The following is a 17,812-nucleotide window of genomic DNA, read 5'->3' on the forward strand; positions in this document are numbered from 1 at the left end:
TAAGTTGTTCAGCATTGGCCCATGACTTACAATGAAACTAAGTAGACCTGGTACTGTGAAATTCATTTTTTTGTGTTCCTATAGCTCCTTGTGAAACAGCTGTACAATGTGTACTTAGAGAAACAAATTGACAAATGTAATTTAGAAGCAAAAAATGTAAATAACTGCTGGAACATCAGTTAAAGGTGGGTGAGGTGCCCACAGGTGGATGATTTTACTTGTTTGAACAACATAAAAAGATATTAACTACTGTACTGCATTTGTACTTGCAGGAAATAAAGACGTCATAAAAAGAAAGGCATATTGTCTTTATTTGACACTGGGGAGGTGATGGGTCAATCAGAAATGATGGAAGCATATTGTGTCATTGACTGCTCTTCCAACTCGTGGGTCAGCGGGGTGGTCAGGATCGTTCACTGGTTGAGTAGGACATTGTTCTCCAATTGTGGCAATGTTGTGGAGAATCACACATGCCACAATAATGTCACATGCCCTTTCTGGGGTGACCCTGAGCCTACGAAGGCACTGGAACCGGGCCTTGAGCATCCCAATGGTCATCTCTACCCTGGCTCGTGTCCTGCAGTGAGCCAAGTTATAACGTTGCTGTGGGCCGGGCTCAGGGTAAGGGGTCAGCAAATAGGGCTGGCAGGGGTACCCTCTGTCACCGAGCAGGTAACTATCAAACGCTCCTATGATAATATGAGGATACAGTTTACATTTTCAGTTGCAATAGGCAGAAACAAAATATTAATTATAATAGGATATACCTATATATCTAAAATCTCACCACGGGCAAAGCTAGCGCTCAGTGTACACTCATGAAAAATTCACGAGTCATGCACAGACCCAGGCCACTTTGCTTCCACGTTGCTGATGATGTGGGCTGCATCACATATGATCTTCCCCATGCAGAACAGTAATTACTTCACAACACATCTAGTGCAGCTATCTTTCATTTGGAATGCTAAAGGCTACTATTTAGGCCTACCTGCACATTAATGCTGTGGAAAGACATCCTATTCACATAATCTCCTTCATTTACTGAAGGAGCAGTGATAGGAATATGAGTGCCATCAATGCAGCCAATCACACCTGGAAACCCTAAAATATATCAAATTAACTGATTAGTGCTTCGCTTCTTGTCTCAAAGCGTCATACTAAATAAATGATTGCTTAGACTGATACCTGCAATTATGTGGAATTCTTCTTTGATGGGTCTGTGACTAGGAAACACCACAAAATTGTACAGTGAACGTTTCACTGCAAGAGTCACATTTCTGACAGACAGTTGCCTTGGAAATATGCCCAGCGTCACTGATGTTATATAGAAAACTCCCTTTGGCAAAAAACGAAGTGCAACACAAAGAATTTCTTCTGAACTGAGAACATGTCCACGATGTGTCATATGAACGATATGAGAATATTGTTCAGATGAATGATCGATTGTGCAGAAAAACCGGAAACGCTCAAACAGATAATCATCAGGGAATGATAAAACATCCAAGCGGGGTCTGATCACCTTCTCCCGACGGAGATTTTTGCTGAGTTTTTGTGCAATATCAACTGGCTCTTCAAGAGAAAGACACATGTCTGACACCTCCTTCAGTCTGCAAGCTTCAGCTAAAGAGGAGAAATTTAGCCAGGGTTAGTTTCAGAAAATCTACTAGCGAGCATGTTTTCTTCAAGGAGTATGTTGCCATAGTTACTGAACTGGCTTTGTGAAACCGAAAACCCAGAGTCAACTAACTATTGAGTTTTCACTAAACCCGCTTTCTGAAACAGGGCCCTGTTGATTTGCCCTTGATCAAGGCGCTTAACCTTTAGTGCTCCTGTATGTAGCTCTCGATAAGATCGTCTGCTAAATTACAAAATGTAAATGATGGTAATATGTTGTTGGTGATGTTTTTTGTATTTTTTTTCAGCACATTGTTGATATGTTGTTGACGAGATGATCTAGGAATGCACAGAGCACTTTACTTATTAGGCACATTGGCTTGCTATACTTTTGTGCTGCTGCTAATGTTGATCACTAGTAGGCCTACCGTACATATTTGTATTGATGGTTCCCTGTACTATCTCTCTCTCCAATCCAAATCCAAACTACATTTTGTGGACCATATCAACAGTGGATTTATTAAGAAAATAGAATAGCTATTCAAATATGATTTTTGAGTAAAATATCAATTTAAACTTCACTTCAGCGCTCTCTTTTTTTCGCGGTGGTTCTCTCGACCAGTCCTTTGCTCTTTGATTAGTCTGAGTTTGAGTGACAGCCAGGCAGTTCATGGCAACGGGGACACTGACAGTGTAGCGTGACGATATTGACTCGGTGTAGCTGGCTGCTAGCTAGGCGAACCCGTTTTGTTCAAGAGATATGGCAACATTTGTCTTATAACTATAATGCCTTACTAAGTATCTCCCGGGGTATAGGCGAAACATTATCTGCAGACAGTGTGTTTGTTGCTAGAATATCGTAAGCTAACAGTTAGCTAGCTAACAACAGTGCAATGTTTTGAACGTCGATGACACCAGAATTAGTTGTGCACTGCTGCATACCTTCGTTTATTTCTAGCTAATTATATTATTTAGATAACTTAGCTACATTATACCAAAAGTATCACCTTTTAGAGATGGACAACGTTACTTCATCGTCACACCATGCATATGAATCAGAGGTAACCTAGCTAAGTATTTTATTAGCTAGCCAGTTATCACAATGCTAGCGCTCACTGTAACTTGTATATATTTAACTTCCTACTGTAGCTAGCAAATATTAGCTCGCTAGGTAACCATTGATAACTAGCTAGTTAACTGTTTATAGCTAACTAACTAATGGTATATACGACTGACTGCTGAAAACAGGCAGTGCTTATGATCATACCGTTAGGCAGTCAGCTAGCTAACGTTACCTGTCCTTGGCTTGATTAAACAACCACTGTCACGATTACAGTATAACGTTAACTAGCTAGCTATTGTTTTACGGTTCATCTCGTTTTTATGTTTGAATATAATCACACAGTCGCAACCTGTTAACACTTAGCTACCCAGCTAGTTAACGTTAGTAATATAACTTGACATGTGCATGCATTTTTCATTCGTCTTTAACGTAATGACAGATCTGTTATGATGAAAACACGAGGTTGCATATCTAGCTAACGTAACCTAAAAGCAGTGTTAGTTAGCTAGGCAAGGTTTGCCAATGTTAGGCAACGTTTAGCCAAGGTTAGCAGGCTAGCTACTCTATGTCCACGCCAACGTTAACTTAGTTAGCTAGCTCAGCAACAATCGCCATCTTGGCACCGCAGTTATACGGTATTTTACTAGGCAGGTAACAAATTAGCTAGTTAGTAACTGTCCTGATCGTGTTTTCAACTAAATCAAAACTTCAACGCTAACGTTAGCGCCCAAACGTAGTCCTGCGTGTTGGCATTTGTAGATTCATTATTTTATTTAGCGAGCTACGTTAGCTATAACGTTACTGTAGCTAGTTAGCTTCACGTTAGCAAAATTCCTATCAAGCTTTTGTCAAATGGAACTGGTTTAAATCGATCTCGTGTCATTTCAGTCGTCAGCGTGCTAGCACTTAAATGTAATTTTTATATTCCCTTTTTAGTATGTTCATATGCAACATTTTATCAATGCATTTTACAAGTGAACCACTGCTAAGAGGGCAATCATCACAACATGTTTCTTTAATTCAGAATGTCTTAGCTAGCTTTGACCTCACGCTGATGTTATTCATGTGTTACAGGGCCAGGGGCTCAGTCCACCATACAGGAGGCGGACGGTGGAGGACTTCAACAAGTTCTGCACCTTTGTGTTGGCATATGCAGGCTATATCCCATATCCCCAGGAGGTGAGTAAAGGAAACCCAATCATAGTTGGTGTATGCCTTTTATCAACAGTCCCTTGTAGTTGACAGTCTTGGTTCTTTGCTCTGAATAGTTAGGCAGAACTGTGACTGGTTATATTTTGAGGTGTGTGTGTGTGTAACGCATTGTATTGAGGTTAATGGCCAGACACCAGGGGTAGGACTCGGATGTGTGTGTAGTTTGTGGATCATGGAGCGGCCACTGCAAGCTTTTCCTTTTTCCTCCACAACTGTTGTGTGTGTTGGTGTCCCACTGCCCTCCATTCCCCCTGTGTGTATTAACCCGCCGCCCCTAACTAGTGTTGTGAATATAGATACAGTCAACATCACATTCACTTAGTCACAAAGAAAGTGCCATTTTTGTTTTCCTTCAGTAAGCTACAACGTTGTGGAACTCTCAGATAGAAATAGGTTATGCTGTGTCTGTCATGTAGCGGTAGGAGTTATGGCAGCTCTATAAAGCATTACATTTCTATCTGAAATGTTCAGAGCGTTGCATCCTCCTGAATGCAACCCTGGACATGCTGACTGTATCGAAGTTATCCCCTCCCTCCCCGGTGTGGTGTGTTGACCCTCTATTTGATCCACAGAACTGGAGGAGGCGTGGCTTCTGGCAGCTTCCTTGCTGGGCCCCGCCCCTTGTCCCTCGCTAGCCAATCTGCTGCTGTCTCTCCTGAAGGGACACGCACCTAACACAGCCCTGCCCCCTCTCCCAGGGTAAGAGGGCCAACAAGTCTCTCCATACTCATCCCTGGCCCTGTGCTTCTTTGGCCCCTAGACCCTTTACCCTTGCCTCTGTAGTGTTCATAGTTTTGAAAGGACTGGATAGAATTAACAAATCTAGTGATGGCACCACCTAGTCCTCAAAAAAGCTGAATTGAGCTTCTGTTGCTGTCTAGCTAGCCCTGTCAGATTAGGATCCCTGATGGGGCAGAGACGACCAGGGGAAGGGGCTGGAATGGAACCAGGGCCCCCTGACCATCTCAGCTCAGGCAAGACGTGCAGCTCGACCCAACGCCAGCACCCTAAACAAGTTCAACCAGGGCCGTACTGTACCTCATCCATAGACCTGTGCTAATACTCTGTGCTTTGTCTGTCTGACCGAGCCCCTCAGAGTAAGACAGGGTGAATTTTCATCCTTATGACCATATGCCGTGGTGTCACTGAGGCCATGTATAAAATATGCAGTTCCATATTATTGTGGAAGTGTTGTGAAGTTACTGTTGATGCCTGTTTTGGTTCAAAATGGTCTCAGATTTGTATTGGATCAGTGTGTGAGTGTGGTGTTTGTGGCCAATGGATTGTATCAACAGCGTCACGCCCACCTCCATTCTCCTCTCTAAGAGTTAACTTTTGTGTAAACACATACAGGCTTTTATCACCATGTCTCTTTTTCCCTCTCCAGGACTCTCCTCTGCGTAGTAGCTCCAGCCCCCCCAACAGTACAGGCAGTACAGCAGACAGTGATGGCTGGACCCCTATCCCTGAACCCCCCTCTTGCCCCCCGCGGCCCCCCATACCCCCGCAGGACAAGAACAAGAAACGACCCCGTCCTACGGGAATCCACCCTGGGGCTTCACTATCCAGCCATGATATGAAAAATGTAAATGGAGTGCTTTTGATCCACTCACACAATTTCAACCACTAATTCTAACCTTAAAACCCTTTCTCATACTCCCTAACCCTAAATTCATTCCTGTTTTCCAGCATGGCCATTTAGCGTCCTCCCTGCACCCAGATGACCGGAGGAAAGCCAACAAACTGAAGAAGAGGAGGAAGGACCGGGAGAGCCAGGCCGGCGAGCCGAGCTCTGCACAACAGGCCTACGCAATGAGCCCAGAGCCACAGTTCCCCCTGCCCCTGGGAGGACGACCAATCAAAGACGAGCCTGAGGATGACTTCTTCATCCCCCTCCACCCTTCGCCCCCTCACCGCCTGCCCAGTCCCTCTCACTTCAATAACTCCTCCTCCTGTAAGCAGGAGCACAATGAGGAGTGGGAGTGCTGGGCGGGACAGGGGCTGGTGGAGGGCATGGTGAAGGTGGAGAGTGTGGAGGGTTTTACTGGGAACAGGACGGTCATCCGACAGGGGAAACAGGTGGTGTTCCGAGACGAGGATGGCTCCGGAGAGGACGAGGACATCATGGTGGACTCCGGTGAGAAAACGTTATGTAAATGCTGCAAAAAAGTTACAGAACTTATTGTTGTGATGACATTGCCTATTTAAAGTAGCACTCTGACAGTTAATCCCATGTAAATGTTTTAGTGATGGAACTCTGTTTCTTCCCCCCTCTCTTTCTCTCAGATGATGACTCGTGGGACCTGGTGACGTGTTTCTGTATGAAACCGTTTGCAGGCCGGGCCATGATTGAGTGTAACCAGTGTAACACGTGGATCCACCTGTCCTGTGCTAAGATCAGGAAGTCCCACGTTCCTGAGACTTATATGTGTCAGAGCTGCAGAGACACACTGGGCCTGGCAGACACCCGCCGCTCATACCGCTCACGCATAGGCCCCCGCAGACAGCTTCTTGACTGACCCCCGCAGACAGCTTCTTGACTGACCCCCGCAGACAGCTTCTTGACTGACCCCCGCAGACAGCTTCTTGACTGACCCCCGCAGACAGCTTCTTGACTGACCCCCGCAGACACCTTCTTGACTGACCCCCGCAGACAGCTTCTTGACTGACCCCATTGCAAACCCCTTCACCCCTCTCACCTGCATTTAGACCATGCCCCATACGGTTCTAACCCCAACCGGTCCTGTAACCCATGCCCCAGGCCAGCCCTTTCCTTTTGTCCCAGACCCCAGTCCTACCCCCTTGCCCCAGGTCCTTTTCCTCACCCCTACTGCGTCGACTAAGCCTACTAGCCGTCCCTCGGGTCTTCAACACCCCCAAACTAAACCGATCCGAGTGCTATTTAAGATTTATTATACATTTGATGGTTTCTCTCTGCTTCCTTCCAGACTGTGTGCGTAAGTCAATCACTGAATGTCTGTCTGTCTGTAGTACAATAGTTGACCAGTAGGGTTGGACTCCGTAGTCTAGTCTGGCTGACCGGTTAGCTCAGACTGGATAGAGACTAGTGACGCATCTCGCGTGAACAGTGGAAACTTGTCAGAGAGAATGGCCTATAGAGCTGCCACCCAACAGTGTGCATTTTGGGACGTTGGCTTTTTGCACTTATTTCATGCGTTAAAGGGGTGTGTTGACTTGCCAACCCCTTCTCCTCCCCCAACCACCCTCAACTAGGGGTTGGTACATCTGTCTGTCTGAGGGAAGCCTTTGTCTAAAGCCTCAAGCAGAGGGTCTGTAGATAATGATGTCCAGTTCTATACTGAACAAAAATATAAATGCAACATACTGAGTTAGTTCATATAAGGAAATTTGTCAATTGAAATAAATAAATTAGGCCCTTATCTATGGATTTCACATGACTGGGAATATAGATAGGAATCTGTTGGTCACAGATACCTTAAAAAGAGGTAGGGGCGTGGAACAGAAAACCAGTTAGTATCTGGTGTGACCAGTGACCACCATTTGCCTCATGCAACACATCTCCTTCGCATATAGTTGATCAGGCTGTGGATTGTGGAATGTTGTCCCAGTCCTATTCAATGGCTGTTCGAAGTTGCTGGATATTGGCGGGAACTGGAACGCTCTGTCGTACACTTTGATCCAGAGCATCCCAAACATTCTCAATGGGTGACATGTCTGGTGAGTGTGCAGGCCATGGAAAAAGTGGGACATTTTCAGCTTCCAGGAATTGTGTACAGATCATGGGGCCGTGCATTATCATGCTGAAACATGAGGGGATGAATGGCACGACAATGGGCCTTGTCACGGTATCTCTGTGCATTCAAATTACCATCGATAAAATGCAATTGTTGTCCGTATCTCGTGCCTGCCCATACCATAACCCCAACGCCACCATGGAGCACTCTGTTTACAACCTTGACATCAGCAAACTGCTCGTCCACACGACACCATACATGTGGTCTCCGTTTGTAAGGCCTGTTGGACGTACTGCCAAATTCTCTGAAATTATGTTGGAGGCCGGCTTATGGCAGAGAAATTAACATTCAAATATCTGGAAACAGCTCTGGTGGACATTCCTTCAGTCAGCTTGCCAATTGCACGCTCCCGCAAAACTGTGTTGTGACAAAACTGCACATTTTAGTGGTCTTGTATTATCCCTAGCACAAGGTGCACCTGTGTAATGATTATGCTGTTTAATCAGCTTCTTGATATGCCACATCTGTCAGGTGGATGTATTATCTTGGAAAAGGAGAAATGCTCACTAACCGGGATGAAAATAAATTTGTGGACAAAATTTGAGAGAAATACGCTTTTGTGCGTATGGAACATTTTTGGGATCTTTTATTTCAGCTCACGAAACATGGGACCAACACTTCACATGTTGCAGTTATATTTTTGTTCAGTACAGATAAACGGAACGCGTTCAACTCTTTCTTTCAATAGACAGAGCTAGAAATGGTGCCCTAGACCACCAAGGAATTATCCCATACTACAAAGATGTAAAAGAGGCGTCAATTGATGTTTCATATCAACAATTCTCCATCAAGTGAGTGCTGGCCATAGACAACCTACAGTCGTGGCCAAAAGTTTTGAGAATGACACAAATATACATTTCCACAAAGTTTGCTGCTTCAGTGTCTTCAGATATTTTTGTCAGATGTTACTATGGAATAGTGAAGTATAATTACAAGCATTTCATAAGTGTCAAAGGCTTTTATTGACAATTACATGAAGTTGATGCAAAGAGTCAATATTTGCAGTGTTGACCCTTCTTTTTCAAGACCTCTGCAATCCGCCCTGGCATGCTGTCAATTAACTTCTGGGCCACATCCTGACTGATGGCAGCCCATTCTTGCATAATCAATGCTTGGAGTTTGTCAGAATTTGTGGGTTTTTGTTTGTCCACCCGCCTCTTGAGGATTGACCACAAGTTCTCAATGGGATTAAGGTCTGGGGAGTTTCCTGGCCATGGACCCAAAATATCGATGTTTTGCTCCCAGAGCCACTTAGTTATCACTTTTGCCTTATGGCAAGGTGCTCCATCATGCTGGAAAAGGCATTGTTCGTCACCAAACTGTTCCTGGATGGTTGGGAGAAGTTGCTCTAGGAGGACGTGTTGGTACCATTCTTTATTCATGGCTGTGTTCTTAGGCAAAATTGTGAGTGAGCCCACTCCCTTGGCTGAGAAGCAATCCCACACATGAATGGTCTCAGGATGCTTTACTGTTGGCATGACACAGGACTGATGGTAGCACTCACCTTGTCTTCTCCGGACAAGCTTTTTTCCAGATGCCCCAAACAATTGGAAAGGAGATTCATCAGAGAAAATGACTTTACCCGAGTCCTCAGCAGTCCAATCCCTGAACCTTTTGCAGAATATCAGTCTGTCCCTGATGTTTTTCCTGGTGAGAAGTTGCTGCCCTTCTTGACACCAGGCCATCCTCCAAAAGTCTTCGCCTCACTGTGCGTGCAGATGCACTCTCACCTGCCTGCTGCCATTCCTGAGCAAGCGCTGTACTCGTGGTGCCCCGATCCCGCAGCAAATCAACTTTAGGAGACGGTCCTGGCACTTGCTGGACTTTCTTGGGTGCCCTGAAGCCTTCTTCACAAAAATTGAACCGCTCTCCTTGAAGTTCTTGATGATCCGATAAATGGTTGATTTAGGTGCAATCTTACTGGCAGCAATATCCTTGCCTGTAAAGCCCTTTTTGTGCAAAGCAATGATGACGGCACGTGTTTCCTTGCAGGTAACCATGGTTGACAGAGAAAGAACAATGATTCCAAGCACCACCTTCCTTTTGAAACTACCAGTCTGTTATTCGAAGTCAATCAGCATGACAGAGTGATCTCCAGCCTTGTCCTCGTCAACACTCACACCTGTGTTAACGAGAGAATCACTGACATGTCAGCTGGTCCTTTTGTGGCAGGGCTGAAATGCAGTGGAAATGTTTTTGGGGGATTCAGTTCATTTGCATGGCAAAGAGGGACTTTGCAATTAATTGCAATTCATCTGATCACTCTTCATAACATTCTGGAGTATATGCAAATTGCCATCATACAAACTGAGGCAGCAGACTTTGTGAAAATTAATATTTGTGTCATTCTCAAAACTTTTGGCCACAACTGTACATACACTGAGTGTACAAAACCACTCTTTCCTTGACAGACTGACACGGGGGGAATCCAGTTGAAAGCTATGATCCCTTATAGATGTCGCCTGTTAATCCACTTCAAACTGTGTTGATGAAGAGGAGACAGGTTAAAGATGAATCTTTAAGCCTTGGATTGTGTATGTGTGCCATTCAGAGGGTGAATGGGCAAGACAAAAGATTTAAGTGCCTTTGAACTGGGTATGGTAGTAAGTGCCAGGCACACCAGTTTGAGTGTGTCAAGAACTGCAATGCCATCCAGCCAACTTGACACAACTGTGGGAAGCATTGGCATCAACATGGGCCAGCATCCCTGTGGAATGCTTTCGACACCTTGTTGAGTCCATGGCCCGGACAACTTTTTTTGTATTTATTTTATTTAACTAGGCAAGTCAGTTTAAGAACAAATTCTTATTTACAATGACTGCCTACCCTGGCCAAACCCTAACCCGGATGACACTGGTCCAATTGTTCGCTGACCTATGGGACTCCCAATCATGGCCAGTTGTGATACAGCCTGGAATTGAACCAAGGTCTGTAGTGACACCTCTAGCACTGAGATGCAGTGCCTTAGACCACTGCGCCACTCGGGAGCCGCCGAATTGAGGCTGTTCATAGGGCAAAAAGAGGGGTGCAACTCAATATTAGGAATGTGTGCCTAATGTTTTGTACACCATGTATATATGATGTAGTTTCTGGTCCCTTTTTCTGTTCATAGTTTGCACCTCAGTCACTCGGTTGTCATGCCATTGTTATGAACGTTCTAAAGCCGCCCTCTGCTGGTGGTGATAAACCCAGTCATTCTGCACTAGGCAAACTATTTTGCCTAAATTACACTAGCGCCTGGGAAAAAAGTTTATTTCTAAAGTAGTCAGATATTTAGTAGGAAATATTGTCATGTCATCAAATTCATTTTAGATAGATGGAAATGTTGTCATTAGCTAGCAAAGTTTGTCAAAAATAGCTAGCAATTCTAACGTTAGCTAGCTAAATTCCGGTGGCCTCCCCTCAATTTTAGCAAGCTAACGTTGTACTGCATCTAAAGTCAATCTGGCGACATCAGAATGATGGCAATGGGGGTTTCTACTAATTATTTGCCTCCATTTGAATGTCATTGTATTTCCAAGCCACTGTATTGCACTTTTGATGAAATCATCAGCGCTCATTGACGATGCATCGAGTAGAGTGCTCAGACGGTCATCTGTCTGAAACGAAAGTTCAAAACAACATTGTGACGAAACATCAAATAGATTATTAGATTACCGTAATTTCTGGACTATTAAGCGCACCTGAATATAAGCAGCACCCACTGAATTTAATTTTTTTTTTTTTAACATAAATAAACCGCACATGTCTATAAGCCGCAGGTGCCTACCGGTACATTGAAACAAATGAACTTTACACAGGCTTTAACGAAACACGGCTTGTAACAAAAATAAATAGGCTTTAACGAAACACGGCTTGTAACAAAAAAATAAATTGGCAGTAAGCTTTAGTTGTCTTTTTAGTTGTCTTTTTGCACTGAGTCAATTCCTCACGCTGCTGTTTCCAACGTCTTATCATCGACTCATTAAGACCAAGCTCCCGTGCAGCAGCTCTATTTCCTTTTCCAACAGCCAGATCAATCGCCTTCAACTTGAAAGCTGCATCATATGCATTTTTCCGTGTCTTTGCCATGAGGGTGACAAAATGACTACCGTAATCAGAATGATGGGAAGTTTGAGAGCGCTCGATTTAATCTAAACAGAAAACAAAAAAGTTGTTTGACCTTAACCCGTTCGGCAATTTCATTGGTCTAATGAAAGCTTCATGCCGGCAAAAAACTGAGCACGGCACAGAATGTGTTTTTTGGAGAGAGAAAAAATTGAAAGCGGGAAAAATCCATATATTAGCCGCCTCATTGTTTAAGCCGCGGGGTTCAAAGCGTGGGAAAAAAGTTGCGGCTTATAGTCCGGAATTTACGGTAGTTCGTTTTTTTTCTCCTAGACGAGGGGCTGTACCTGACGCCGTCCTCCTCAATCAAAGCTTTTATCTCTTTAGAACATCGAAGAACAACTATTTGTGGAAATTATTTCCCTGTTAAAAATGTTCCAGGCTGTGTTTCCAGAAGCCATTTCAGTTTTTTCATCATCCTACATTTTATGAAGAGTTCAGATTATATTTCCACAATAGAGCCAGGTAACTGTTGGAAACAATCAGTCATTGAATTAAGCTCCACTCACAAACACCATGTCGGGAACAGTTTAATGGTCCTGAACAGACCACAGTGGGTTAATGGGTACACATCGATGTGGCTTTGAAGAGAGCCCTGGGTGGAGACTGCTTTTAGTGGGTGAAGAAAATGCATTAACGTGTGTGGTGAGCGAAAGCGCACACGCAGCCATGTAAAGTGATGTCATTGGTCCGGTCCAGAAACAAGCCCCTATCCCCAGGCACTTCATGTAAAGTGAGCCTTGGGAGCAGGGGTCAGAGGTTGTTTCTTAACAGCCATTGTCTCTGCCCCTTGGTTTTCAGTCCCCTCAGGTTAGTCCTATAGGTTAGAGAGCAATGTAGGATTTATTCAGCCATCTATCAAAACCATTGCGCAAGTGTCTTAGGGCTCTATATATGGGGGGTGTTTGGCTTCCTGAGCTTTTCCTGACCATGTGACCCGACCACAAAACAAGTTTTATAGGCTATAACGAGGACCCAGAGTTTTTCATGGTCAGGACAACTCCTGACCCTACACGTCTCCTTCTGGTGTACTCATTTGCACAAATCAGTATTTAATCTCTCACCTGATCACTAACAGGCTCGCTGGGGTTTGGTAATTATCACTACCAGGCTCGCTGGGGTTTGATAATGATCACTACCGGGCTCGCTGGGGTTTGATAATGATCACTACCAGGCTCGCTGGGGTTTGATAATGATCACTACCGGGCTCGCTGGGGTTTGATAATGATCACTACCAGGCTCGCTGGGGTTTGATAATGTATTTTGGAGTTTCTGGAGAAGTGTCCTCCTTCAAGCTGTTTGCATTTTGACCGTGTTCGGAATTTAAGCTTTTTCAAATATTCATGTTTTCACCAGTTGTCAAGTCTAAGCTTGCTGATGTGTACATATTGTTGTTTCTGTCGACTTCATACATACATATATATTAGTGCCTTCAGAATGTATTCATACCCCTTGACGTATTCCACATTTTTGTTGTTACAGCCTGAATTGAAAATGTATTACATTTATTTTTCTCACCCTTATACACACAATACCCCATTATGACAAAGTGAAAACATGTTTTTAGACATTTTTGCTAAGTTACTGAAAATGAAATATTTCATTTACATAAGTATTCACACTCCTGAGTCAATACTTTGTAGAAGCATCTTTGGCAGTGATTACAGCTGAGAGTATTTCTGGGTAAGTCTCTAAGAGCTTTCCACACCTGGATTGTGCAACATTTGCCCACATTCTTTTCAAAATTCTTCAAGCTCTGTCAAATTGGTAGTTGAGCACTGCTAGACAACCATGTTCAGGTCTTGCCATAGGTGTTCAAGTAGATTTAAGTTAAAATTGTATCTCGGCCACTCAACATTCACTGTTGGTAAGGAACTTCAGTGTAGATTGGGCCTTGTGTTTTAGGTTATTGTCCTGCTGAAAGGTGAATTAATTTACCAGTGTCTGGTGGAAAGCAGACAACCAAGTTTGCCTATACTTTGCTCTATTATGTTTTTTTGTTTTTTTTATCCTGAAAAACTCCCCAGTCCTTAATGATTACAAGCATACCCATAACATGATGCAGCCACCACTATGCTTTAACATATGCAGAGTGGTACTCTGTAATGTGTTGTATTGGATTTGCCCCAAACATAACACATTGTATTCCGGACAAAAATGTAATTGCTTTGCCACATTTTCTGCAATATTACTTTGGTGCCTTGTGAACAGGATGCATGTTTTGGAATGCTGTACAGGCTGTACAGGCTTCTTTCTTTTCACTCTGTCAATTAGGTTAGTATTGTGGAGTAACTATCAACAATGTTGTTGATCCATCAGTTTTCTCTTATCACAGCTATTAAACTCAGTAACTGTTTTAGAGTTACCATCGGATTCATGGTCAAATTCCTGAGCGGTTTCCTTCCTCAAGTTTGGAAGGACACCTCTGTTTCTAGTGACTGGGTGTATTGATATGCCATCCAAAGTGTAATTTAATAACTTCACCATGATCAAAGGGATATTCAATGTCTGTCTTTTTTATTTAATTTTTTTGCCATCTACCTATAGGTGCCCTTTGCAAGGCATTTTAAAATATCCCTGGTCTTTTTGGTTAAATGTGTTTTGAAATTCACTCTGAGGGACCTTACAATTATCTGTATGTGGGGTACAGAGATGAGGTTGTCATTCAAAAATTGTTAAACACTATTATTGCACACAGTGTGAGTCCATGAAACTTATTGTGACTTGTTAAGCAAATGTTTACTCTAACTTATTTAGGCTGGCCATAACAAGGGGTTGAATACTTAATGACTCAAGACATTTCAGCTTTTCATTTTTAATGAATTGGTAACATTTTCTAAACTATTCCACTTTAACATTATGGGGGCGGGGGTCTACCAGTGACAAAATATCTAAATGTAATCTTTTTTAAACCCAAAGTGTTACACAACAAAATGTGGAAAAAGTCAAGGGGTGTGAATACTTTCTGAAGGCATATGTTAGACATACACCTATTGAATGCTTGTCTGGGCTGGGCTTTCTAGCAAGCAAGAGCAATGGGTTGGTTAGATATTACTAACTACGGTTAATAAGATGAATATGGGTTACTAATAAGTCAGTCATACTAGAACAATTTCTTTCTTTAAAAAAAAAGCTGTTAAATGTTTCAAAATATTTAGGAAAGTTAGAACGATAACTCATTGATCCCGCTTACTGAGAATGTGGTGTCTGGTGCAAACTGTTTCTGTGAAACTCTGTATTGTAAATAAAGATTTAATGAAGATTTTAACCCCACCTTTCTAGGTCTCCTCATTGTTCCTTTACTTGACCACTATCCTGGGTGCAAGTCACTTTCTGCTGTCTTACCAACTCCTTTTGGAATTGGCTTGTTTGGCTTGACAATAATGGAGTAGGCAAAAGCATGAACAGTTCTGGGACCATGCTCTGACATCACTAATGTAGTTTTTGTCTTTAAACAAATATACAAGTCATTGGCTCATCTTTTTATTTATTGTAATATCTTTACATTACTACATAGTCCACTAGCTCCACACACATCGATTTTAGACAGTTTGGGTCATGGCCAGGGCAGGAATGTAACAGTGGAGAGTAGTCTCTCTGTTGACCTCAGGGTGGTGCCAGAGTGGCTGAAAGAACAGTGATGAGTGGGTGACTAGTGGCAGGGCCGACTAACATGGAGGCTAACGGCACGCGAAGGGGACATGATGAGCAAACATCCTTAATGGAGGCAGCAGTGTCTCAAATGGGGTGAATATTTGCTTGCTCTTGCCTCATTCTGTAAAGGGTGTTTGAGTCAGTCAACCTCATTCACAAACGAGGTTCACAAAATCTTAACTGGTAAGAAGAGACAGACAAGTACAGTTACTAACAATCCGATAACCTGACTCCGCTCTAGGGCAAAACACCTGAGAGGGTAGGTCACTTTCTGCTCAAATACATGGTGTAGAATAGATCCCGTGTGCTGACTACACAGACCTGTACATGGGGTTTCAGCACCGTAGGATAGGGGACAGCATACAGTGGAAATGGAACAGAACTGTGTTGACAGAACTCAATTTTCCACCACTGAAAAAAAACTAGTTTAACCTTTGCCTATACATTGACAAAAATGCATACAGTACATTTACTGATTTGAGTTCAACTATGTCACTCATCAATAGCCTATACAGTATATTGCCTTCACAGAAAGGACCAACACTGTCAGTCAATAATTAGTCAATGTTAAGTAGAACAGTGTCTGTTTGGTCTATCTATAGTATTACAAACAGCTTTAAAAACAACATATAAACAAGACAACAGGGACAAACAATATTACCATGGAAACTAAAGGTATGGCACATAACAAAGGACTGACAAATAACTAGAATACTCTTCATCACCATCATAATTTTGATGATCTGATATGACCAGGTCCTAACAAATAAATGTATACATAAAAGTACAAGAGTCCCACTGCATCCCACTTGCATGTTATTTCCATTGACAGATGTACATACAGTTGCTTTAGTAGCAAACTAACTCTCACAGAGGCTTTCTCATAAATGTTATATAAATAATGTATATACACCATGATGTATACAGTGCACTCGGAAAGTATTCCGACCGCTTGACTTTTTCCACATTTGGTTACGTTACAGCCTTATTCTAAAACCGATTAAATATTTTTCCCCCCTCATCAATCTACACACAATAACCCATAATGACAAAGCAAAAACAGGTTTTCAGGCATTTTAGCACATTTCTAAGAATTTACATAAGTATTTAGACCCTTTACTAAGCTTTGGCAGCGATTATAGCCTAGAGTCTTCTTGGGTATGACGGTACAAGCTTGGCACGCCTGTATTTGGGGAGTTTCTCCCATTCTTCTCTGCAGATCTCAAGCGCTGTCAGGTTGGATGGGGAGCGTTGCTGCACAGCTATTTTCAGGTCTCTCCAGAGATGTTCGATTAGAGCCACTCCTCCGAAGCCACTCCTGCGTTGTCTTGGCTGTGTGCTTAGGGTTGTTGTCCTGTTGGAAGGTGAACCTTCGCCCCAGTCTGAGGTCCTGAGCGCTCTGGAGCAGGTTTTCATCAAGGATCTCTCTGTACTTTGCTCTGTTTGTCTTTGCCCCAATCCTTACTAGTCTCCCAGTCCCTGCCACTGAAAAACACCCCATGCTGTCACCACTATGCTTCACTGTAGGGATGGTGCCAGGTTTCCTCCAAACGTGATGCTTGGCATTCAGGCCAAATAGTTCAATCTTGGTTTCATCAGACCAGACAATCTTGTTTCTCATGATCTGAGAGACTTTAAGTGCCTTTTAGCAAACACCAAGCGGGCTGTCATGTGCCTTTTACTGAGGAGTGGCTTCCGCCTGGCCACTATCATAAAGGCCTGATTGGTGGAGTGCTGCAGAGATGGTTGTCCTTCTGGAAGGTTCCCCATCTCCACAGAGGAACTGTAGAGCTCTGTCAGAGTGACCATCAGGTTTTTTGTAACCTCCCTGACCAAGGCCCTTCTCCCCCGATTGCTCAGTTTGGCCACGGGGCCAGCTCTAGGAAGAGTTTTGGTGGTTCCAAACTTCTTCCATTTAAGAATGATGAAGGCCACTGTGTTCTTGGGGACCTTCAATGCTGCAGAAATGTTTTGGTACCTTTCCTCAGATCTGTGCCTCGACACAATCCTGTCTCGGAGCTCTACGGACAATTCCTTCAACCTCATGGCTTGGTTTTTGCTCCGACATGCACTGTCAACTGTGGGACCTTATGTAGATAGTTGTATGCCTTTCAAAATCATGTCCAATCAATTGGATTTACCACAGGTGGGCTCCAATCAAGTTGTAGAAACATCTCAAGCATGATCAATGGAAACAGGATGTACCTGAGCCCAATTTTGAGTCTCATAGCCAAGGGTCTGAATACTTATGTAAATAAGTATTGTGTTTTTTATTTTTAATACATTTGCAAACATTTCTAAAAACCTGTTTTCACTTTGTCATTATGGGGTATTGTGTGTAGATTGCTAAGGATCTTTATTTATTTAATACATTTTAGAAAAAGGC

The 17,812-nt window shown here is 43.2% G+C and overlaps 1 protein-coding gene across 1 annotated transcript; it reads left to right on the forward strand.

The window, feature by feature from the left end:
• Positions 1-1,849: 1,849 nt before the first annotated feature.
• Positions 1,850-7,265, forward strand: phf13 (PHD finger protein 13). Its single transcript, XM_029694167.1, has 5 exons — positions 1,850-2,675; positions 3,752-3,856; positions 5,277-5,474; positions 5,579-6,026; positions 6,176-7,265. Exons 1-5 carry the CDS (start codon positions 2,631-2,633, stop codon positions 6,406-6,408), a joined length of 1,029 nt encoding a protein of 342 aa, XP_029550027.1. The 5' UTR covers positions 1,850-2,630; the 3' UTR covers positions 6,409-7,265.
• Positions 7,266-17,812: the final 10,547 nt, after the last annotated feature.

This window comes from Salmo trutta, chromosome 16 (genome assembly GCF_901001165.1).
Source record: "Salmo trutta chromosome 16, fSalTru1.1, whole genome shotgun sequence".
Lineage (NCBI taxonomy): Eukaryota > Metazoa > Chordata > Actinopteri > Salmoniformes > Salmonidae > Salmo > Salmo trutta.

Excerpts from the sequence above, each read along its gene's own strand:
- phf13 (XM_029694167.1), top strand. The coding sequence starts at position 2,631 with ATGGACAACGTTACTTCATCGTCACACCATGCATATGAATCAGAG. Across the intron at positions 3,857-5,276 it reads ATATCCCATATCCCCAGGAG|GACTCTCCTCTGCGTAGTAG; the intron begins GTGAGTAAAGGA and ends TTCCCTCTCCAG. Across the intron at positions 5,475-5,578 it reads CCAGCCATGATATGAAAAAT|CATGGCCATTTAGCGTCCTC; the intron begins GTAAATGGAGTG and ends CCTGTTTTCCAG.